The sequence below is a fragment of the Procambarus clarkii genome, chromosome 10, assembly GCF_040958095.1.
Source record: "Procambarus clarkii isolate CNS0578487 chromosome 10, FALCON_Pclarkii_2.0, whole genome shotgun sequence".
Taxonomy (NCBI): domain Eukaryota; kingdom Metazoa; phylum Arthropoda; class Malacostraca; order Decapoda; family Cambaridae; genus Procambarus; species Procambarus clarkii.
Window position 1 is genome coordinate 42,737,521 of NC_091159.1, and position 24,213 is coordinate 42,761,733.

At 38.6% G+C, this 24,213-nt stretch overlaps 1 protein-coding gene across 4 annotated transcripts in view; it reads left to right on the forward strand.

Annotated features, from left to right (window-relative positions):
- Window positions 1–16,697, forward strand: part of Atg4a (Autophagy-related 4a) — a 34,341-nt gene extending 17,644 nt beyond the window's left edge. For all 4 annotated transcript variants that reach the window (XM_045725457.2, XM_045725465.2, XM_069321931.1 and 1 more), the window contains 5 exons: window positions 2,678–2,787; window positions 6,569–6,647; window positions 9,565–9,719; window positions 12,846–13,002; window positions 15,196–16,697. In XM_045725457.2, coding sequence (XP_045581413.2) covers window positions 2,678–2,787; window positions 6,569–6,647; window positions 9,565–9,719; window positions 12,846–13,002; window positions 15,196–15,257 — 563 coding nt within the window. In that variant the 3' untranslated portion in view covers window positions 15,258–16,697. The remainder of the gene's footprint in view (window positions 1–2,677; window positions 2,788–6,568; window positions 6,648–9,564; window positions 9,720–12,845; window positions 13,003–15,195) is intronic.
- The last annotated feature ends 7,516 nt before the right edge of the window (window positions 16,698–24,213 follow it).

Genomic DNA, 24,213 nt, shown 5'->3' on the forward strand with positions numbered 1-24,213 from the left:
GATCCATACTTCCCTCGACATGTTGCCTTTTTTATCACTTGAAAGGTTTCTCCTGATTATGAAAAGATTTGTTTAATTCTGTTCTCTGGGTTCCTCTTTTATATTGTGGTACATAGTTGTTATCCTTTGCACAAGTTTATGTATTTCTTTAAATGGAACAGTAATCTTTACTTACATTTTAGTTAAACAAGCATGTACATTATAGTCAGTTTTTTAAGATGTTGGTGAACTTCCATTTATCTGAATAATGAACTGAATCCTCATCTTGTATAAAGGAGGAAAATGTAAGCTTAAAATAATATGCATTTATGAATGACTTTTTCTTGATATACTGCATTAACTGAAGTGGGCAGCAGATGAAGTAATTCAAAGGTGTAATATTAGCATCATTGGTTGTCTAGTTTTCTCAGCATTTAAACAATTTTCTTTGATATATATATATGGTATTTTCTGGGAAAGAGCCCCTTATGGCTCCCTGAAGCTACCATCTCCAATGTAGGTGCCATCAGTCGCCGAGTTCTCTGGCCTACCAGGGACCCAGCGCCAAAACCTGGTCCCCTCACAGAGGTGTAGGGAGCTGTGGCATTTATACTATATTAAGTTAATCATTTATGCCACCACCAAGGGAAGCCCCCCAGAAAACCAGTGAGATGAAACAAACCACAGCTGGCTGTTTCTGATGCCTGCAAACTCAAAAACAACCTAAAACTCCCTAAACTATGTAAACAAACGACTGAAAATTGTATAATCCAGCGCCCACTCGCTCACATCAGCCTCCCCATTGTTTAGGGGGGGATGGGGCAGTCCACGGCTCACTGACCACACCACCGTCAGTTTTCCTTTAACGTGTGCATTATCTTTTTTTTTTTTTTTTCCAGGGATATTCCTGCAGGGGACCTAAGCCTCTGGCTGGCTCACTAAATGTTGTTTGTTTCTTTTTACCACACAATCAACTTGAGAATGGTTCAGAAGAGACCGAAACGTCTTCGTCCCTTCACCTTCTAGTGTGTGGTCTGGTCAACATACTTCAGCCACGTTATTGTGACTCATCGCCTGCTTATTTGTTTGTTTTACTCAGGCAGAGTATGAGTATTTATGACTCATATGTTCGCTTCAGTAAGATTATGCCCCATGTGTTTAACAACTTCTTCTGCTCTGTTGAATCAAAGTTGAAATCTTATCAGGTTTGTAATTGTTCACTGTGTTAGATAATGTTCCAGTGGTGTGTCGGGCATTTCTCCACAGTGCTGACATTTCTGTGCTGAGTCTGCCACTGTCGCTCTGACCCCAGTGTTTCTCATGGCTTTTCTTTTGCCTTGGTGGCTTTTCCTTGTACATTTGTGTGTGTGGGCCAGGAGTTTTGTTCACTTGGAGCTGCATGTGTTCAGGGTTTTCTTCCCTGGGAAGGAAATAGTGCTTTCCTTGCACTTCCAGGGTTTTCTTCCTGGGAATGTTCATGTGATGCTCTTTTAGAGGTCTACCTCGCTGTGAGCAGCTGCTTCAGATAGCCTGATTGATCAGACCAACAACCAGGAGACCTGGTCAGAGACTGAGCCACTGACATTGATCCTCAAAATCTCAGATAGTCAACAGGTAGGGGGGTGCATCATGTTTTGTGTCCTGAGGTGGTTCCATTGCTATGTTCATGCCACCACTTCTGTGTCAGTGGACGTCATGTGGATTGATCCCAGTTCCTTGGTTCCATGTTCTAAGGCTCGTATTACCCAGGTCGTCCGCAATGTCATTAAGTCTAGCCAACCTTAGGTCTATCCTTGTGCCTGTGATGTCTGTAAGTATGCAGCCCTTTCTGCTGTTTTTGCTAATATGTCCTGGGCAGATATTCGAGAGCGGAGGTTCTAGAGGTCAAACGGAGTGTTGGCACCAAAGTACTTGATTAAAGTTCCTGGGCTTCAGTGCCACGTATGACTTGGGTTGGTTTACTAGGTCGATGGTCTCATCTTTACTAGGATACAGCAGTGCTCCCTCCTCCCTGGTAGGTGCTCATTTCTTCCTTCTTTGTGGGTAGTTAGCTTCAGGGAGCCACAAGAAGCTCCCCTCAAAACCAGCATTGAATGTAATGTAACACAAATTTCTGGGTGAGCCCCGGTGGCTCCCTGACTCCTCTCCCTCCCCGGGGAGTAGGGTTTCTTACATCATTTGTTGAACTGTCGGTGGAGTGGTCATGGGGGCTGTGGCCTGCCCCCTCCTTCCCTAAATGAGGGGAAGGGTGGGGTGAACGAGCGGGCAATGAGTTATAACATTTTCGGGCATTTCTTTTCATAGTTTGGAGAGTTCTATGACCATTTTTCAAGGCTGCAGGTATCAAAAGCATGATGTGGTTTGTTTTGTCTCCCTGACTTTCTGGGTACTTCCCTTCATGGTGGCACATAAATAACTTTATACTGTATATAAATGCCACAGCTCCCAGCACCTTTGTGAGGGGACTAAGTTCTGGTGCTGGGTCTCAGGTTGGCTAGAGAACTCCTTGACTGATGGCACCTAAATTGGAAGTCATAGCTTCAGGGAGCCACTGGGGCGCACCCAAAAATTGGCATTTCATTACATTTAATGCTGTTTTTTTATCGTCATGAATCGTGAAGTTAAAATCTTACATATATATATTTTTTAACTGATATGAAATAGGTACTTAATGGTTGATGGCTTCTTATGATTACAGGGTGCAGTTGCCAAATTGAAGGAGATCGAATATGGCGGCCACTACTACTATTTATTCCTCTGCGTTTGGGACTTTCTGAAATGAATCCTATCTATTTCTCAGGCCTTAAGGTAATTTACAGGCAAGAATTGCCTGATCACATTGATTAACGATCAAATGTAATCATATATTGTACTTGCAGAGAAAGTCAGAAAAATTTGGGTGAAAACAAATTACCCAAACACACATTAAATGAAAGTGATGACATTTTGGTTTGTCTTGGATCTTTCTCGAGTTGTAACTGAGCAAGACTTGAAGAAGGAGCCAATATAAGGCAAGAGGGAAGGTGAGGAGTAAGTGGAGAAGTAAAGCATGAAAACCCAAACTAACACAATAATAAAGGATCATGCTTGCTAAGACGATTAGATCATTTAACTGTGTGCCGAGAAAGGCAAGAGTCAACAGCAACAAAGCCAGGAGTAAGGTTTGTGTTGGGCATGTTGTGCATGAGAGCCAATTCAATAAGATGGTGTCTGGAGAGAGTAGAAGCAGAAAAGATTATTTTGTAATAAGATTAAGCTATATGAAGATTTCAGGTCCTAACTTGATGGAAGAGAGCATTCTTTCAGAGAGTATGTATTTTAGGACAAGAAGAACAGGAAATTGAATAAACACCAGAAGCATTGAAAACAAGAGCAGTGTGAACCAGGTTGCTATGAAGTGCTGCTTTGCCAAAAAGCAAGTCTAATGTCAAGTAGTATTCCCAAGGGGCTACTGAATTTGGAGACAGGATAGAAAAATTAGTTAAGGTAGAGGCATTGCTGTGCTCATGAAAGAACACCTAAAAGAAAACAAAATAATAATTGTCAATCAATGAGAAGTCAACATAATAACACTGGCGATTTGTGATCAGCATGATATACGGATAATCATAAACACCTACAGTCCGCCATCATGCAACACATGGACAGAGGAGCTGTGAGAGGGCCCCATAACAATCATGAGAGATTATGGCAAGAGCGGATAAAGATCGATCACGACTGCTGGTAGTCGGTAACTTCAGCTTGAAATCCATAGACCGGGAGGCCTATGAAACTAAAACAAAGGACTTTTGGATCTGTAGATTCGTAAACCTCATCCTAGAGACATTTATGTATCAACAGGTTAAACAAGCTACGAGGATGAGGGAAGGGGATATTCCTTTCATGTTGGATTTGATATTCACAAGAAAATAAGATATATTTGACATTTAGTACCTCCCCCCTTTTGGGCAAAAGTGACCAATGTCCATTTGGGAATAAAGTATGCAATGTGTTATAATCTAAAAGAGAAAGAGGAAGTTGAAGCAGTTGAAAAACCTGATTTCAGGAGAAGACACTATGGGGAATTTAAAAAGTTCTTTAATGAATTTGATTGGGAAGACTTGCTGTTGGGCAAAGAAGTAAATGTCAAAATTTCTTTAAATATATGATGAAGGCACTCATTTTTTTATACCAAAACAAGAGATGCAGAACTAGGAAACGGGATTGGTTCAACAGAAATTTTAAAAGGGCCAGAGATCAAAAGACACAAAAATTGAATCAATATAGGAAGAGGACGAACCAGCAAACATAAGAACAATACAGAGAAGCACGAAACAACTACACAGCAGTGGGAAATCTAGAAATTTGAAATTTAAAGAAAGGGGTAGCAGACATGTGTAAAACAAAACCAGGCCAATTCAGAGTGGTAGACAGTTGGAATTAGTTAGGTGGGAAGGTGGTGGAGGCCAAAGCCATCAGTAGTTTCAAGGTGTTATATGACAAATAGTGCTGAGAAGACGGGACACCACGAGCGTAGCTCTCATACTGTAACTACACTTAGGTAATTGCCATGGAAGTCAGCCTTCTGTTTGTATTACACCAGTGGTCAACCTTTTGTATCATATTATGTAAGTCAACCCTCTGCTTGTATTACACCAATGGTTAACATTACACCATGTAAGTCAATTCTCTGCTTGTATTACACCAGTGGTTAACATTACACCATGTAAGTCAATTCTCTGCTTGTATTACACCAGTAGTTAACATTACACCATGTAAGTCAACCCTCTGCTTGTATTACACCAGTGGTTAACATTACACCATGTAAGTCAACCCTCTGCTTGTATTACACCAGTAGTTAACATTACACCATGTAAGTCAATTCTCTGCTTGTATTACACCAGTGGTTAACATTACACCATGTAAGTCAACCCTCTGCTTGTATTACACCAGTAGTTAACATTACACCATGTAAGTCAACCCTCTGCTTGTATTACACCAGTGGTTAACATTACACCATGTAAGTCAATCCTCTGCTTGTATTACATATACACTAGTGGCCAACTTTTACACAACACAATGCAAGTCTAACCTCGGCTTGCATTATATCAGTGGTCAACTTTTTATTCAGGTGCTAATTGAGTTAATTATGCATATGGTTGATTTATAATGGCATTAAACTATAAGATGGGTGATTAATTTATCAGCATAGCGGACCATTCTTAGGGTTACTGTGCTTCATTATTGAAAAGTTTTTAATTCCTTTGCTTTAATGAAGCCTTTTCATCGATTGGTGTTACTTGAACATTTGAAAATGATCCCAATGTGGCTAACTGAAATATGAAACTTTTCTATAACATTTTGTAAAAAATAGTCTGCTCTTTTTGCTTTAGTAATAAAATTAAGCAGATAAAATCTTAAAATACAATGAATATTTGCAATATTCATGTACTGTATGACTTGGCAAAGCATCTTTAGAGATTTGTGCTGATTAGATCCTATAAAACTAGCTTTCAGTTATAAAATATGTTTTTCTCTGAACTATACATTGTCGCTTCCTGAGGTAAGAGCCTAATCACCTCTTGATAGGATCAGCAACAGGCAGGCATATCGAGACACTTTCCTGACTCAAAGGCAAATTTTTCAAACTGTCTCACCAAATCAAATGGGTACTAAGGAAAAGGTGGAAACTATTCAATCCTGCTCAAATTTAGTCATTAAGTGCTTACCAAAACCTCGGGTAGAACCTAGCAACACAAACAATTGCTAAGCTACTAGGATACTGTACTGCTCTGCAAGGCCCACTCAGACTACAAGACAGAAAGGCAAAGGATATTTGTGCTGCAGGGTAGTGTAACGCGTTTCTGGGGAAGATGTAGCATGATGAACAGAGCCACATGCGCTTGAAACCCTACCATGCCGGTGTAGAATGCCATTAGAAAAGCCTGTTCAGGACAATATATCATTATGCAGATTGGAGAACTATGAGAAGGTGCCAGAAAACTAACATGAATGCAGAATGCACCTTCTGTTGTTGATACAGAATGCATTTACTCGGGTGAACATAAGAGAGACTAAGGCCCTAGGTAACATATGAGGAGAGCTCATCTTACCAATTATGCAGAGTATGATATATTGAAGGACAGAGTAGCCTGAGCCCGAACAAAGATAAGGTAGTATTTACTCAAGGTAGTTTTTTAGGACACAGCTTGGCTATCTCGGTGTTGGCAAATTGTCCCTTGGGTAGGGTTTTGGGTTTTATGGTAAGCAGTTTTCTGTCTACACTCTAGGCTTGGTGGAATATTCTCCACCGTCTTCCTAATGCCAGCATGATCAGAATAGGACAGTGTGAAAGTTTCCTGTTGTGCTGGTGCTAAATGTTGACCTGCCTAGCTGTTGCTGATCCTATATACAAATGCTATAGATTTTGTCTTACGGAGCAACTAGTGGGATACTTCAGAAAGAAGTTATAGTATACTGTAATAGATCTAAATCTAGGATAAATTTAGGAATTACATTGAGAGTTTTACACTACATTTTGTAGTGTTAAAGAAACTGAAAAATAATGAATATTACTTAATAGTTTTTGACAATTTATAATTTTCTACAGAAATGTTTCAAGATGCCACAATCCTTGGGACTCATAGGTGGAAAGCCTAACCATGCATCATATTTTATTGGTTTTATGGGTAAGTTTTTACATTATATTAGGTATGCTTAACTACTTTCAATATAAACACTGCAATTCAGGTAACAGTTAAACATTTTACAGTATCTGTCTCTAGAGTAGAAAACTGGAATCTTAGTTCATATTGAATCTTTTAAAGCTCAACTAAAATTTAATTAGTACTGGCTTCCTGCAAGGCATTTTGCAAGCACCTACAGTAATAATATACTGAAGGTTTTTATTAGTCTTTGACAGGGAAAGGCTGTTAACTATTTAGACAGGTTACTTTATAAGATTAATTATCATGAATTCTCTCACTTGTATATTATGTAAATGTATTGTATTATGTGCAGTTTATAAAGCTTTTATTTAATGTATATCAGCCAATGAATTACAGTGGCACCTCGACTTACGATTGCCCCGACGATAATTTCGAGTTACTATGTAAATTTGATCGAAAAATGTGACTCGACTTATGATAGTGTCGTTGACTAACGATATTTGTTGATACACGTTTGGGTCGACCGAGCGTATATTTCCCGGTCGCGCAGGCTGACCTGCCTCAGTTTACTAGAGCCGCCCTCTTAGTGACGATCACGCTTATAAGAAATTCCATTTTTGTGGTGATTTTTTTTGCTTTTTGAATATAAAACGGATTATTATATACCACGCCATGGTCCTAAGAAAGTCAGTGGTAAGGTTCAACATATGAAAACACATGTAAGAATGACCATAGAGGAAAAACAAGAGATCATTCGTAAACATGAAAATGCTACTCGTGTTGTTGAACTAGCGAGGCAGTACAATAAATCTTCAGGGGAGGAGGAGAAGGAGGCAGCAGTAGAGGATGTCCCTTCCTCATTAATTAAGAAAATGTGTGCAGTATGGGAAGGACTGCAAAGTTTTGCTGAAAAGAATCACTCGGATAAAGCTGTAGTAGGCCGTTGCATTGATCTTCTTAATGACAATGTGATGCCTCACTACAGACAAGTGTTGCAAAGAAGAGAGAAACAATCTTCAATAGAACGATTTCTAGTGAGAAAATCAAGCAGTGAGTCAGAAGCAGGTCCTAGTGGTAAACAGGCAAAACGTGCCAGAATGTGTACCCCAGAGAAGTCCTCACAGCCTGATGTCATAATGGAAGGGGACTCCCCTTCTAAACAGTAACACCTCTCCTTCCCCCTTATCACCATCTTCCATACGCCATCAAGAGTCCTCCATAAAGGTAAACTAAACATATGTACTGTATTGTAGTTAGAGAAAAAAAAATTATTCAGTATAGAATGTTTTTTTAAGTTGATATTTTTGAGGGTGTGGAATGGATTAATTCAATTCTCTCTTTCTCATGGGAAAAATCATTTCAACTTACGATACGTCTCTGGGAACGAATTACCATCGTAAATCGAGGCCCCACTGTATTGTATACTGTACATAAATAACAAAAATTTACATTTGACAGTAACCAGGCTTTTTAGCACTGCTTGTGTGTCCTTACTACTGTATTCATCTTTATGGGAATGGCATCCAGCTCTTGCACCTGGGTATTTAGCTGTTGGTGGTCTGTTGCAATTGCCCTCAAAACTTTTGCTCTTTTATTGTATCTACATATAAAGATGTGAATGTAGTTAGTCTCCATTGCCTCCTCAAATTTTGATATACTGTAGTTCCAACCTTGTGTCAAATCTCTGAACACGGGTGTTCAGAGTTCATTTTTGGTTTCTCTCCAATTATCTTTACATTGTTAATTAGGTATGGGTACTATGGTGGTCCCTGTACTAATGGTACTGCATAATGTGTGTAATTTAAATATTTCTACACCCTCGCTCTGCAGCCAGTTGTTGGCATGAGGGTGTGGCTATCAGAGCTATTGCTTCATAGGGTGATGATTCATATGTCCTTTTCTGTGGGGAGCCTCATCGAATCCCTAAAGCAAGCCTACTTATTAAGTGCCACACTACCTGGAGTCCTCAGTCGCAGAGTTTTTGTATGCCTGGGACCTGACAGCTGACTGGACAACACTTAGGATTCGTAGTCCTAAGGTTCTGGGTTTGATCACCGGTGGAGGCAGAAACAAATGGGCACAGTTTCTTTCATCCTGATGAACCTGTTCACCTAGCAGTAAATAGGTACCTGGGAGTTAAGACAGATGCTACAGGTTGCTTCCTGAGGATGTGTAACAAAGAGGAGGCCTGGTTGAGGACCGGGCCATGGGGACACTAAGCCCAGAAATCATCTCAAGATAACCTCAAGAAGATATGTCTACTGGACACCAGAGCTAGAACCCCACCTTTTACAAAGGTGAAAAGAGCAATTTTGCACCTTTGGTTGTTTACTTTATGGGGGAATTCTTTGGATATTTTGAGGATGTAGGTTGCATTTTTCAATACAATTCTGCATTGAAAAAATAAATAAATATATATATATATATAATACAAACAAGCCTGAATGGTCCCCAGGCGTATATGCAACTGAAAACTCCACAGCTGAAAACTCGTGAAAAAAGGACATTATTAGGCGATGCTGTGGTCACGCGCTGAACAGCAGTGCTGTGCGCTCTGTTCAGCCCAGAAAATGGCGTTTCATTACATTCAATGTTGGTTTTTTGACTCTTTGATAGTGACACTTTTGTTGAATATGAATGAGTCTACTTGGTAAATGTAATAGGTTTTGGTAATGAATGAATACTGGTATAACCTAAGTTGTATGATCTTTTGGAATCACAAGTGTATTGAGTGTGGAGACTTAGAGGTGGCAGACCTGTTGGTAATGTTGGCAAGCCAGCAAATGTGGCAAGCAAAGAAAACTAACATATAGTCTAGGAACGCACATTTTAATAGTAGAATTGTTACATTACATACATATACAGTATATTTATAAAACCTTAGTCTTTCAAATTGTCTGTTTTATCAATTATTTGTTTTATAAATTAATTGTTTTAGGTGATGAGTTGGTGTTCCTTGATCCCCACACAACACAGGAGGCTGGAAGTACAGGGAAAAAAAGGACTGAAGAAGAAGTTGAGTTAGATAAGTCGTACCACTGCCCTTATGCTCAGCGTATGCCCTTTGAACACTTGGACCCTTCTCTTGCTTTGGTATGTACAGTACATTGAGTTTCTAACCCTTTCATATTCTGTGTTTCTGAAATCTGGTTACTCCCACCAAATAAAAAAAATTACAGAGTTTAAATAAAAAATGTCAAGAGTTGGTGTTGAAGCAGCCCCAGGTGACTCGGTTGGATGCTCTAGCTGTTGTGTGGGAACCTGAACTTTGCCCGCTTGGTTTTTCTACTAGGCAGGATATGGCTTCAGAGGCTGTTCTGGTTCCTCCAATGTTGTCATTTTGCTGCTGCCCTGACCATTGAGTTTGGACTCTGTTGGCACTTTGCTGGCTGCTGTGCCGCTGGCTTCCTCTTTGGGCTTTTCAGGGTTTGATTCCCTGGCATCTTCCTCGCTCGACGTCTTCAGCCTCATCACTAGGCTGGAGCTTCATGACCAGTGCTCATCAGGCTGCTTGAGGTCGTCAGTCTCTCCCTTTTCGTCAGGCACATAGTGCGGTGCGGGAATTTGCCACTGTGTGGCATACTCTGAGGAGATTTCAGAGTCCTCTGGGCTCCATGTTCTGGCTCCATTTCAAAGGTACCTCAGTGGTCTATTGTCTGAACCAGGGGGTGCTCTCTTCGATCCATTGTCCATTGAAGTTAGACGCTGTAAATAGCTCTTCTTCTGGATTCTCGGGTTTGGTTCTCCACACGTTTCACATTCGGGGAGTATCTAATGCTCTCGTGTATGGTCTGTTCCCGTTACTTCCATCTCCATGGAGTAGTCCATCAATGCTGCCTCCTCCTTATGGCTTTGCAAGACGTTTGGGGGCCCCCAAAGTGAACCTCTTTGCATTGTTTGGAATCGGCACCTTTCTCTTTGCACAGCTCCATAACCCAATAGCAAGGCCTTCGTTGTGGATGCATTTCAGATGAACCAGTAGAGGTGGGGATTCTTGTACCTCTTTCTCCCCCCCCCCCCTTCCTGGCCCAGCTATTGCTCTGGGTCCTGGTGAGGTTGGAGTCCTTCCAAGGAAAAGTGGTCCTTCGGGTTCTTTGGTGGCAAACTCAGTCTTCGTTTCCAACACGGCTTGCTTGGTGTCCAAACCCAGGTGTTTTTACATGGTTCTTTCTTTTTTCAGAAGATCGGCCTGATGACATAGTTCGCCAGTTTGTCCTCCACTCTTTGCGTCTGGACTTTTTGGTGTGACTTTATCATCATTATTATCGTGAGCAGGTGGTTACTTTAATGGTGTCATGCCTGCAGGAGTATGAGGATTCTTGGAGCTCTTTTTCACTGTTTCCTTTCTCTTCGTCATTGCTTTTCTATTTCTGAGCGTGTAGTGCTCTCATTTCTTTCTTAACTTGCCGATCAAAACACCGGCACAAGCATATTGGTGCTAGTAGAGCCGCTGCAGACATAAATACTACCTCGGTGTCTTTTTACGAGTTGTCTCACTCATTGTTTCACCTCTAGCCGGCTAATGCACTGCCTGAGCCTGCTTGGTCTTTGGACTGCATTCTTTCTTTCCTGTCCTCTTCTCGGTTTATGCTGTCCCCCTTTAGTCTGTGGTTCTTTATCTCAAGCTCTCTCTATTTGGTGGTTCTTGCCTCTGGTTCTTAAGTTAGGGAGCTTCATGCTTTCTTCTTGAGGTGCAGGTTTGTTTTTTTTGGCCATGCTGGGCATTTTGTTTGTTTGCAGCCTGCTCTTTCTTTTCTGGTGAAGAATGAGTTGGCTAGCTTCTGGAGGGTTTTTTGGTTGTTGATGCTTGGTTGATTCAGCCGGGGATGCATCATGTGCTGTTTCTAGAGGCAGCTTTGCTGTTACCTTTGTGCCACCAATCTGCCTTGGAGGATGCTTTGTGGGTGGATCCTCTGTCCTTGTTTCCCCATTCCATGGCTCGTGTTTCTCAGGTCGTCCGCAGTGTTAATCTAGCTAGCCCTCATGCCCATGCTGTTTGAAAGTATGCTGCTCTGACAACTTTTTTCTTAATACTGTATGTTCTGGGATGATATTCAGGCTCGGAGGTTTTGTCAGTCTAACAGGGTTCTGGAGGCCCAGTATTTAGTTTTGCCTCATCTTCCACATTGTGTGGCCTTTGGTCATATTTCTTGGCCTGGTGTCTCATCATTGTCTTGACTGCCTGCTGTTCTCCCGCCTCACTGGTGGATCCATGCATTTTTTTTTTCTTTGTGGGTAGTTAAGCTTCAGGAAACCACATGAGGCTCTCTCTAGAAAATCAGTGTTGAATGCAATGAAACTCCAATTTCTGGGCGAGTCCACGTGGCTGCCTGATTCCCTCCGTCCCTTCCTGGGGCCAGATTCATGTAGTAGTTACGCAAGCACTTATGAACCTGTACATCTTTTCTCAATCTTTGGCGGCTTTGTTTACAATTATTAAACAGTTAATGAGCTCTGAAACACCAGGAGGCTGTTTATAACAATAACAACTGTTGATTGGGAAGTGTTCATGCATGTAAACTGTTTAATAAATGTAACCAAAGCCGTCAAAGATTGAGGAAAGATGTACACGTTCATAAGTACTTGTGTAACTGCTTTGTGAATCTGGCCCCAGATTGTCGGATGAGGATTTTGTGTGCATTTGCCCCAGAACATAGGGCTTGGGCCCTTGGATACTGTGAATCCCTTCCTCCTCCAAATAAGCGGGGGAAGGGGGATGAACGTGTGCACAATAGTCTCGAGAGATTCGATAATTTGTTTACATAGTTGGGGAAGTTTATTAGGCAGGTTGCAAGGCTTCGGTCTCTCTTGAACACAGCAGTGGTCTGTTTGGATTTGCTGACTTTCTGGATGCCTTCTCTGGTGAGGTGGCAAAGCCTCATCTGCTTCCCTACTCCTTGTGCCTCTTTGAAGGGGCTAGGTTCTGGCTCTGGTCTCTGGTAGGCATACGAGAACTCTGCGACTGATGCAACCAACTACTGTAGTTGGGAACCATGTCAGCAAGATATCTTTAGGTAGCCACTGGGACTTGCTCAGAAATTTGTGTTTCATTACGTTCAATGCTGGTTTTATGCATTTTATACAGTAAATAATTATTTTATTTATATATTCACATTCTTGGAAGCAAATGTCATACCTTCTAGAGAAAGAAAATGTAGGAAAGATATACATGATCCAATTCATTAATTGATTTTAAAAAATAATTTATATTTTTTACAGTGCTTTTACTGTGGTTCAGAGAAAGAATTTGATGATTTATGCAATCGAATGAGGCAAGAGCTCATAGATGCTGAGAAGACGCCACTCTTTGAATTGGTCCCCACCAGACCTGACTACATGAAGGATGACTCGTCTTTTGAGGGAGCTTCTGGAATTAGTATGATTTAAAGAGTTTTCTAATATTATAATTGACCTTTACTGTCATTGGCATGAAATACAGTACAGTGTTTTTGTCTAATAATTCTCTTTGGTAAAGTTCTATATATCTAGTGGTTTGTGTTCAAACTTTGAAACATCGAGGAAAATGATTCTGGTTTGGTTCACCGTATTTATTTATTTATTTATTATTTTTTAGTAATAAGTACAGTGGCCCCTCCATTTATGAATTTAATCCATTCCCAGAGACGGCTCGTAACCCGAAAATTCACAACCCGAAACGAATCCCATAAGAAATAATGTAAATTGAAATGATCCATTCCACACTCCCAAAAATATTAACTTCAAAATACATTTCAGACCTAATAAACACAAATATTTAGTACTATACTATGTGCAAGTCATAGCTTACTTTTATTAGTGATTCCTGTTGGTGTATGGAAGACGGTGAGGAGAGGAGGAGGAGAGGTGTTAGTGTTTGGAAGGGGAGTCCCCTTCCGTTATATCATCAGACACTGATGACTTGTCTGGGGTACTCTCTCTCCTATGTTTTGCCTGCATACCACTAGGCCCCTGATTGTGACTCACTGCTTGTTTGTGTCACTAAGAACCTTGCCATAGAGTTTTTCCTTATGTCTTAACACTTATCTGTAGTGAGGCATCACAGTGTCTTTAAAAAGATTAAAGCAATGGCCTACTGCAGCTTGCTCTGGGTGAGTCGTTTCAACAAAACTTTGCATTTCTTCTCATAGTTCACATCACTTGTTAATTGTTGAGGAAGGGACATTCTGTACATTCTGTCCTCCTCCCCCCTGAAGAAATTTCCTCAGCTGTTACCTGGTTGGTTGACAACAAGACAACAAGCTGTCTCTTGTTGCTGTTCCTTGTGAAAGGTTAGGAGTTCTCCAGTGGTCAGTTCTTTGCTGTGTTCCTCCATCAACTCACAACTCTCACAACACTGTGAATGCCACTTCTTTTTCTAAATTTTTCAAACCATCCCCTGCTCACCCTAAACTCTTTTGTATCTGCATCACTTGTTCCAGGAGTTTTCTTTATAAGGTCTTCATGCAATAGCCTTGCTTTTTCACAAATGATGGCCTCTGCAATGCTATCACCTGCTAACTCCTTGTTGTGTATCTAAATTAATAACAACTTTTCAACATCCTCAAGTGTTTGTGTTCTTTGTTTTGTGATTATTGATATGCCTTTTGCCACTTTAGCACTCATAATGTCCTTTTTCTTAGCAATTACAGTGCTTATTATTGACATAGATTTGTTGTACTGCCTAGCTAGTTCAACAATCCGTGTACCATTTTCATGTTTACGAATGATCTCTTGTTTTTGCTCTATGGTCATCCTCACATGTGTTTTCTTTGGTTGAACCTTACTACTGACTTTCTTGCAACCCCTGGTGTGATATATAATAATAAATGTTATGTTTAAAACCAAAAAAAAATGAAATTCTTTACAAAGAATTCAAACTCGATCGTCACTAAGCAAGAGGCACTCGTAAACTGAAGTGCAGCAACCATGCCACCAGGAACCACGAGCTAGGTCGTCCATATGCGCATCAACAAACTACGTTACTCAAGGCAAAACTCGTATCCTAATTCAAATTTTATGAAGAAATTGGGCTCCTAACCCGAAAAGTTCGTAAATGGGGGCATTCGTAAGTTGAGGTGTCACTGTAAATAAAAAAAAAATATTAATTATTCCTCATTCCTATTCTCATTTAAATGTTTGACTTAAGCAAGGTTGCGTTTTAGCTTCTCTCCATTTTTGCATGAAAAGTATTGATCATAATTTCCCAACTTTAACATTTACAATTTACTAACATTGCTGGGTGCAGTACTTCTTCCATCTGTGCACCTCCATTTAGAGATGTGTGTGTGTGTGTGATTATTTCTGTGTGTACAGTAATTACCTAAGTGTAGTTAGAGGATGAGAAATACATTCGTGGTGTCCTGTACTCCTTGTTATATGATACTTTGAAACTAATGGTGGTTTTGGCCTCCACAACCTTCTCACTTGTTTTGTTCCAATTGTCTATATGTAATGCTGATTGATAAAATACATTACTGTACAGTGAATTTTATTCATAATTTTTTTAGTGATTAAATTTGTATCATATTTGTTTTTATCATTGTTATTATACTCAATGATCATATTTATCATAATGTAATCATAATTTCAGATGTGGAGTTTGAAGATCACCAGTTTGATTCTGATGACGAAGAATTTGAAGTTCTGCAGTGAACCCATTAAGGAATAGAGTAATGGAATCATGTTATTAGACTATATTTGATATGTGGCTGTCTTTACCTACCATAATTAATCATTGTTATTACTCTGAAAACCTATGTAACTCAGTTTTGTGAAATGTATTTATTTGTGGAATATGTTCAATTGATAATATTGCACTCGCTTATCTACATTGATGTATTTTGATGTTGCATCATAAATTACAAATATATTTTTCATTGATATATTGGAATGTAAGCTAAGAAACATTTGTCAGACTTGTAAATACACTGCAAGAGACTTTTTTCATTTTTTGTGCTGGCATTTGTTGCATTTGGGTGTCATCCTTCTAGGAGAGAGATGGTTTTTTTTTGTTTACAACCCAGTTTCGATTTTATGTATGAATTATATTTATTTCATACAATACAGATTGGCACATTATAGCTAAATTGTTTGCACACGTTGCTGCAAATTCATGAAAAATGTATCCTATCTTTTCTTTAAATGTACTGTAATTTCTATATCAAATCTATTGTTAGTTTGGCCTTACGCGTGTTTAAAACACGAAAAGTAGTGTTTTAAGGGATTAAAGTTATAAACTTTCAGAAACAGGATCATACACAAAACCAATTTTGTGTATGATCCACAAATTTGTGTATATTGTCAGTCACATGCCCAATATATAGCTTTTTCATTCATGCTAGTGTGAATCAGTCAAATCCTCCCAAGTATTACTGTGCTTAACCATTGGTAGCCTGTATTGTACCTGGACATATTCAAGGCTTGTTACAGTGTGAGGTCAAATTCCAATTGGAACATTGAACTTCATTTTATTGTATCAATATATGTGTCAACATCATGTGTTCCTTCTCAATTCCTAGAAAGGGATTGCTGATCCAGAAATTTTATCAAGTATTTCTCAATGTTTCAGACATATATGCTTTAAAACTAATGCTAGGTAAAATTTTGTGAAAATACTCCTCCTTTAATTTATAAGACTACAAAACACTTCAGTTATTAATCAGCCATCACACTGAAGTGTTGGAGAACCAGAGAGAAGTGTTGTTGAAGAAACAAGATGTCAAGTTTTATATCAGTCAAACATAAATGTTTTAGGATTGTTAATTGCTGAAATGTTGGAAAGATTCTTAGTATGGTTATCCCTCAAGTTCTGTAAAAAAGCAATGTAAAATAAATAACAAATGCAATGTGACCTAAAAAAAAATCTGGCCCTCAATATCTCCAGTACAGTACTGTACAGTATTGCAGAAACTTTACATACAGTTTAATGAAAGAATTTGGAAGAGAGGTCTGAACTGAAACAAACTTAAAAATTGCAAGGAATCTGAACACACCTACATAGTATTTTTTTATCAAAATTTTTAAATATTCTATTTTTCCCTTTCATAGAATAGAGTATATAAGTAAATATAGCACAGTATTAATATAAAATAATGGTTTTATTTTATAAGTCATTTACTGTGCTTAAACTATGCTAAATATTATGTAGTACTTAATAGAACATTTCATTTGTTCTATGGGTATCACGTCCCACCGACATGGGGTGCACCTGGGTTTATCATTTCTACTTCCCTCTGTGCTCGAGTGGCTGACCTTTGATTACTTGATGGATTTTTATCCACTTTTCTTTGGATACTGCTTTATTTGTAGTAGAAAAGATGTCTACCAGCAAGAGCATTCTGACATGACAAAAAAGAAGACATATGTTAACATGAATAAAAATGATTAATAGAGCAGTGATCCTAGCTGGCTGGGGAGTGAGGATGCTGCCTGAGGAGTGGTGTTGACATTAGCACTTTTGTTATATAACAAAAGATGGAAAATCAAAATTATTGAGTTCTTTGCTAGATGAGAGTTCTGAGGCAAGGTCTTAAGTTGGATCAGGCAGTTTACAAGGATAAATGTTGTATACCAAAACAGTAAGTACTGTACATAATTATATATATTTTATATGTTTGTACCTGAATTGTATAACTTAAAAAAAAAATGTTTGGAAAATAATATAAATGTGTGTGGAGTATTTAGATTTTCTCCTGGTGCTAAGAGCCAATCTACTCAATGATTTTTTTTCTCAATATCATTGATACCTTGGCTCCCTCTGAAAATTACATTTTTGTATTTTTTCAAATTTAAAGCTTGTGAATATTTACTGTCCTTCACAGACACAGACCTCGGCTTTTTTGATATGCGGGACCAAAGAGTCGAAGCTCAATCCCAGTAAACACAACTAGGTGAGTAAAAAATTCCTGTACTGTGAAGCAAGAATGTGTATCAACAATATAGACTGTCCTAAGGACAATTTATACAAGGGGTAAAGTATAAAGTACGACACTAGCCATGAAAGAAAATTGGCAAGTAAAACAAAATAAAAAAGTGGAATATGCATTGATTGAGAGCATAATTTGGAGAGTGAGGCAGACTTAACAGTTTTGCTATGCAAGTGTATCCATAAACAAATTAGTTAAAAAGGAGGCATCATCATCTCTCCATTTCATCTAAAGTAGTGCTTTGTGGGCATCTATAGCTGTCATGTCTTCCTACTGCCATTTACAGTTAAAGATAATAAAATATAAACTAGAATTTGAGTTAAATGACAGTACATCATTGGGTACAATTACTGGTACTTTGTTGCTTGACAGTTTATTGCAACGGAGCCTACAACTTTTTATTTTTATTTTTGTAAACTAGCTTTTTGTGAACATTATGTTCATTACATAGTAATGTACATGCTAGAAACCTTCCATGAACCGAGATGTCTGCTTGTACAAAAACGTAACAGTTATTCAGCATAAACATGCTTTAGAACCTCATCTATATCAATAGAAGTTGTCTATCTGGCAAAGGTTGTTGGCCAAATCCTTGGGGCTGGCATCTCCCAAATTTCACACATGAAGGTAGGAAAGTGTCATAGGCCAGACAGAGTCGACTCCAGTGCCACACTTTTAAAAAATATTTGCATCTAAACCCACCCACAATGCCCACCCCTCCTGTACAATGTTCATGAAATCAAATCTGAAATATTGATTGTGTTTCCCAAACACTTATTCACAAGTTTCAGTGCTTTGTTATATAATTGTTACGAGAGAAAGGGAGAGAAGGAAGGCAATAGGTGTAGGGGAGAGAAAATTGGAGAAGGGGAGGGGGTGTGGGGAAGAAACCTGGACACAGCTAGTATTCCCTCTAATTATACATAATAATGGTTAACCATTACAAGTAATCAAATATATGATACATTTACAGACCTAAATACTGTACATCAATAAGGATGTCAAAATAATTTGTCCAGCTCTTGACTTAAATCATAGAGGGGAAACCCTTCCACTTAATGCTCAGCATTCTCTCTCAAATATGTATCCACTTTCTATATAGTAGGCATCCATCAGTCTCGGGCGACTATGGAGTTGCGCTCTGGTTGTCGGTCTGGAGTGGCCTCTCCAGGGTGCAAAGCCAGGGTAGGTTGGTACGGAGGAGAAGTTACCCAAGCAGCAGGTCCCCCCACCCCTCTCCATGACGCCAAAAGTCTCCAATGGACAGGCAAACGCCAATACGATTGGTTCCACCACCGTCTCAGGAACTGAGAGCTCTGGAGTTGAGAGAGAATGCTGAGCATTAAGTGAACTTTATTACAGCAATAATCAACTTTGACTATAAGACTTGCCACCCCCTCTCCTTGTGCAGTCTGTCAGTGACATCATGTGTTTTATCAGTTGCAAATGCTATATAAAACCCTCACCACCATCATCTCGACTTGTGGACAGCATACCTTCCATTTCTTCCTTTACCTGTATTATAATAAATTTGAAAAAGAAAATCCATATTAAATGAAATGCCATTTGATTTATACAGTTATTCTGCACCATGTCAACAGAATTAAATTGTTTAGCAGGTAAGTGAAAGTGTATCACTATGCTTAAGTAAAATATTTGTGACTCAAGATGCAATGTTCTATATAAATATACTACAGGCATGTATACTGTATTAACAGGTGTCATAGCCACAGGCTCTACAGCAGAGTACAATACAGTACTGTAATCACATACTGTACCTGCCCATATTCTAATTTTGTGGAGAGCTGCTGCTTAGGTTGCAAAGTTCAACCTTCAGGCTCCAGTGAACCAAAGTGTATACAGTATTGGTATTTTTACAACTCAGCCATCTTAAGACCAAGGAAAACAATGTTAGAGTAAGTAAAAGTGCTTATATAAACATTTCTTCTAGACACACATGTTATCCATTTGCTCTTGCATCCAACACCTGCTTATAGTGCATTAGCCAAGTGCAGTAATTTGTTTTCAACTTTTGTTGTTTTGTTTTTTACAATTAGTTTAATTTTGATGTTAGTACAGCACAGTATATCCATTGAGGTGGAAATTTCCTCATTCAAAGGTCCCCATACTTGTAAACAGCTTTTTACTTGTGTCATCAAAGATTGAAATGGCATAACCAGAAGTGTATAATTTTTACATTTAAAAATATTTATATCAGGTTCTTATAAATGCAGTAGTTAGCAATCCTTATTTGTATTGATTTATTAAATTCAGATAAACTGTCTAATCCATAAATATAACTACTTTAGTCAAATAATGACATGAATATAATATACAGTATACTTGGACATAAGAGAGTAATGGGCAATTACCACATGTATAAGATTGTTTTGTTCATATACAGCATACAGTGGGGTACTTGTGTGATTTAACTATACAATATCTTTTTGTATACATATGATTATTTTTGAGAATGCAAAACAAAAACCAGTTCAACACAAAATCACTTACAGAACTATGTTCCTAACCATTGTTGGTATTCCACTAGAGCCTCAGTGTTTATGCTCTTATTTTATTATGAATTTTGTTTCTAAATGTGGGCCTGCACTCTATATAAATGAAAATGTAAATGTTCGTTTGTTCAAAAGCGCTAAACTGCAAAAGTTCTTCACCAAATGCTTTGAAATTTTCACACGTTCCATTTGCATCCGAGCGGATTTTATATACATACTACTGTATATAGATGTCACATCTGTGACGAGAAAAAATGATTTTTTTTTTTTTTAACTTGTGAATGAAATCTTCGAAATCTCTTTATCATTTGCTTTGAAATTTTTAAACAACGTTGCATTCGAATAGGTGCGCATTTTTATATACCTACTACATACATGCCTCACCTGTGCTCACCTGTGACAGGAAAAAACATGCTTTTTAAAAAAAACAGCGCCATCTGTTGGACATAAGATCAACACACGCTGTTATTTCCGAAAGTTCTTCACAAATTACTTTGAAATTTTGACACAACGTTCCATTCGAATATGCGCGGGTTTTTATTCATCTACCATATAGATGCCACACCTGTGACAGGTAAAACCATGCTTTTTTGTAAAACAGCATCATCTGTTGCACGTATGAGCATCACACGCTATACTAAATATGTTATGATTCCATTTAAATGTTTCTGATTGCATTGATAAATTGAATTTTCATAGATTTTGATTTATGTTCATTTTGATTTAACTATTTTGTGTGACATTGCATTAGAATTGAACTGTGTTGTTTACCATACCATTCATTTCGTGAGTATAATTAATTTTTTTAATTTTTCATTGTTTTCATTGTTTTTTTAACTGTTCTTATTTTTCAGTGATGGGAACATCAGATCATTTCATGTTCCCAATTTTCTGATGGGAACATCAGATCATTTGGGAATGCATTGGATGGGGAATGGAGAATTGCGGGGAGGACGAGGGGACAGGGTAGTGGGAAGGAAGAGAGGACGGGAGGGGGTAGTGGTAGAAAGGACGAGGGGACGGGGGAGTGGGAGATGGTGGGGAGGACGAGGGGATGGTGGGGAGGACAAGGGGCTGGGGGAGTGGGGAATGGTTGGGAGGACAAGGGGGACGGGGGAGGGGAGAAAGGTCGGGAGGACTGGGGGACATGAGAAGGTTGCTGTGGTTCAGCAATACACATGCGTTGCCGAGCCACAGCAACGTGTGGCCGAGTACAGCTAGTCGAAAATAAAAATGTTCTTTATATTACTACATAGCTGGAAATGTATTACTTTTGGTGCAGCTAATTCAAATCATTAAAGCTTAATCCAATTTTTTTTCTTGTGCAGTCTACTTGCGAGACCAGTTTTTTTTTTTATTTTTTTTTTAACTAGTGAGTTGAGCTCAGACGTTGACATTTTAAGATCAGGGTCATCTAACTTGTAACTGGCCGAGGGCAAACATCGTGCCAACCTTTCACAAACAAAAGGTTATCTGGTTCGATTCCTTCAGTTGAACAAAATAGTTTGGGCACATTTCCTGTCACCTAATGCCTCTTCACCCAGCAATAAATAGGTACTCAGGAGTTAGGCAACTGTTGTAGGTTGTATCCTGGGAGAAGGTCAGTAGTTGGCCTTGTGGGGAGCGGGTGAAACTTTGATGAACCTGATGTGCTTCATGTCCTCAACAATGGGAAACAAAACCACACACTACTCCATACAAACCACACACTACTCCATACAAACCACACACTACTCCATACAAACCACACACTACTCCATACAAACCACTCAGTGCTCCATACGAACCACACAGTGCTCCATACAAACCACACAGTACTCCATACAAACCACACAGTGCTCCATACAAATTGTTTAATTTGTAATAAATTACAATATAAACAAATTTCATATAAAGGGTTCTCATGTAAAGGAATACACTATGGTTTTTATGGAGTACTGGATATCCTTACCACAAGATTTTCCAAAAGTTATTGCAGTGCTATACTAACACTAGACAAGGAGCAACAATGTTGTGCACCTGATAAGGATTGCTAAAATAGTCACTCTCATGTGCCTTGTGCTTGCATCTCCACTTCACATTTTGGGATTTTTAATTTAATTTGTTATAATAATTCATTGTGATGAGAGACAAGCAGCCAGTGTATATGTACATGTTAGGATAATATCGAGGTCCTCTTCCCATGGTCGAATTACTGACCCTCCCAAGGATGCAACCCCACAACACGCTGACTAACTCCCGAGTACTGCTAAGTGGACAGCGACATTAGGTGATAAGAGACACGCCCAACCATTTTTGTCCCACCCAGGATTCAAACCCGGAATTCTCAACTGAGAGTTGAAAATGAGCCTGACTGTATTAGTTGAACTCTTCATGTCTGGGAAATGTCCATAAAGTAGCAATAGGATTCTCTGTATTTTCATTGATTTAGTTCAATTGAGCAGATTTTCAGTGGTTGAAAAAGGTTCAACAATTTGGCTGTTTAAGATATGATTCATCCTGTCAACTGATAAATCAAACTTTTTTCTTGTACAATTCTAGGGTGTTTATGCAAAGTTTTATGGCACTGGTACATTTTTATCGATTAAAATTTATTTGAAAAGTAGCTTGTGCAAAGTTTTAGCATTTCAATAATCCATTGGTATCCTTGTTGCTCGTGTATTATCCAGTCCAAGTAGAATAATAAAAATATACCTTTTATGCAGTTACTGTACGGTATTTAAATATTTTAAGTGATTGTGATATTTTGTTAAAAAATCTTTAAGAGGTATACATTTATAATTTCAAATCTATATTAAAATGCCATTTGTAAACTCACTAAGTTTTAATACTTCTGATGACTACTTCAAATACCTTTTGTTTATTGCATAGTATAAGAGATTTTAATGATGTGATCAGATTTATGTTTATAATATTGTATATCAATTTCATACTTATGGCAACATTATCCTTATGATACCTGTAAGTTCATGCGAGTTCTGTACTCATAATGTGCATTAAGGTTGTATTTGAACTGAAATCAAAAGACCTTTAAATAACATTTACTTCAAATATTTTGATATTCAATAATCATAGATGATATTAAATAGATAACAATCTATAGAGTTCCTTGGGCAAAAGTGCTTTATTGTTTTATTTAGAGATATGCTTAAATGTTTACAATAGTTGTCCTGTTATGGAGGAGTGTTGTGGACAGACTTGTTGCAAGTGAAGTGTAGACCAAGTCAATTTTTTTCACATTCTTGAATTAGATACAATTTTGTTTGTATTTCTAACAGTGTGCTTCTTGTTGAATCAGTTGTAAATGTAAATATTATTGTATATATTATATTGTTGTAATTATATTAGCTCATTTATTATCCAAGGTCTTATTTCTAGTGTGATGAATGAAATAACACTGTTTACTAATACTGTTTCTTTGGGGGAGCCCCTTGCAGCTCCCTGAAGCTGTTTCACTGTGATGGCTCCCAACAGTTAGGTCATATCAGCTATGGAGTTTTGTTTGGCCTACTGGGGACTAGAGCCAGAATCTGGCCTCATCACAGAGAGCAGGTGACACCACGCCACCCCACGGGAAACCATCCATTCTGAATGTCAGCGAACCAATACAGCAACTCGTCCTCGACTCGGTCCATTACATTCAGTGGTCGACCCCACATACGCATTCATAAATTTTTACATACTGTTCATTCAAAATGCAAATTTTCTCAAATATAAATTAATATTATAATAAATTAGCATATTATGCATATATAGGCATAGGTTAGGTCAGGTGTTTAGGTTCTGTTGGTGATTATTTGTAGTGGTAGTATGTGAGTGAAGCATTTATAGCATTGTGGTTCAAACAAAACTTGTCAGTAAAGCACTTGTTCCGGAAGTGTTCGAACGTCAACACTTGTGAGTCGTGTGTAAACCGTTTTTCATTCATAAACAGGGGGGTTTGGCGGGTGCATGGAATCACTTTTGGGTCTTTGTTTGGAGGATGGGCTGAATACAGACCACTGATGAATTCAAAGACTGAAGCCTCAAAACTACCAAATAAACTCCCTCACTTCAAGTCAGTCTTTTTTTTTTTTCCCCCCATGTCTAGGCCCCTGGTTGGAGTGAGCATTTTGGCTAGTTGAGGCACGCTGGTGGTTCACTTGCTTGTTCACATGGCCTGCCAAGCCC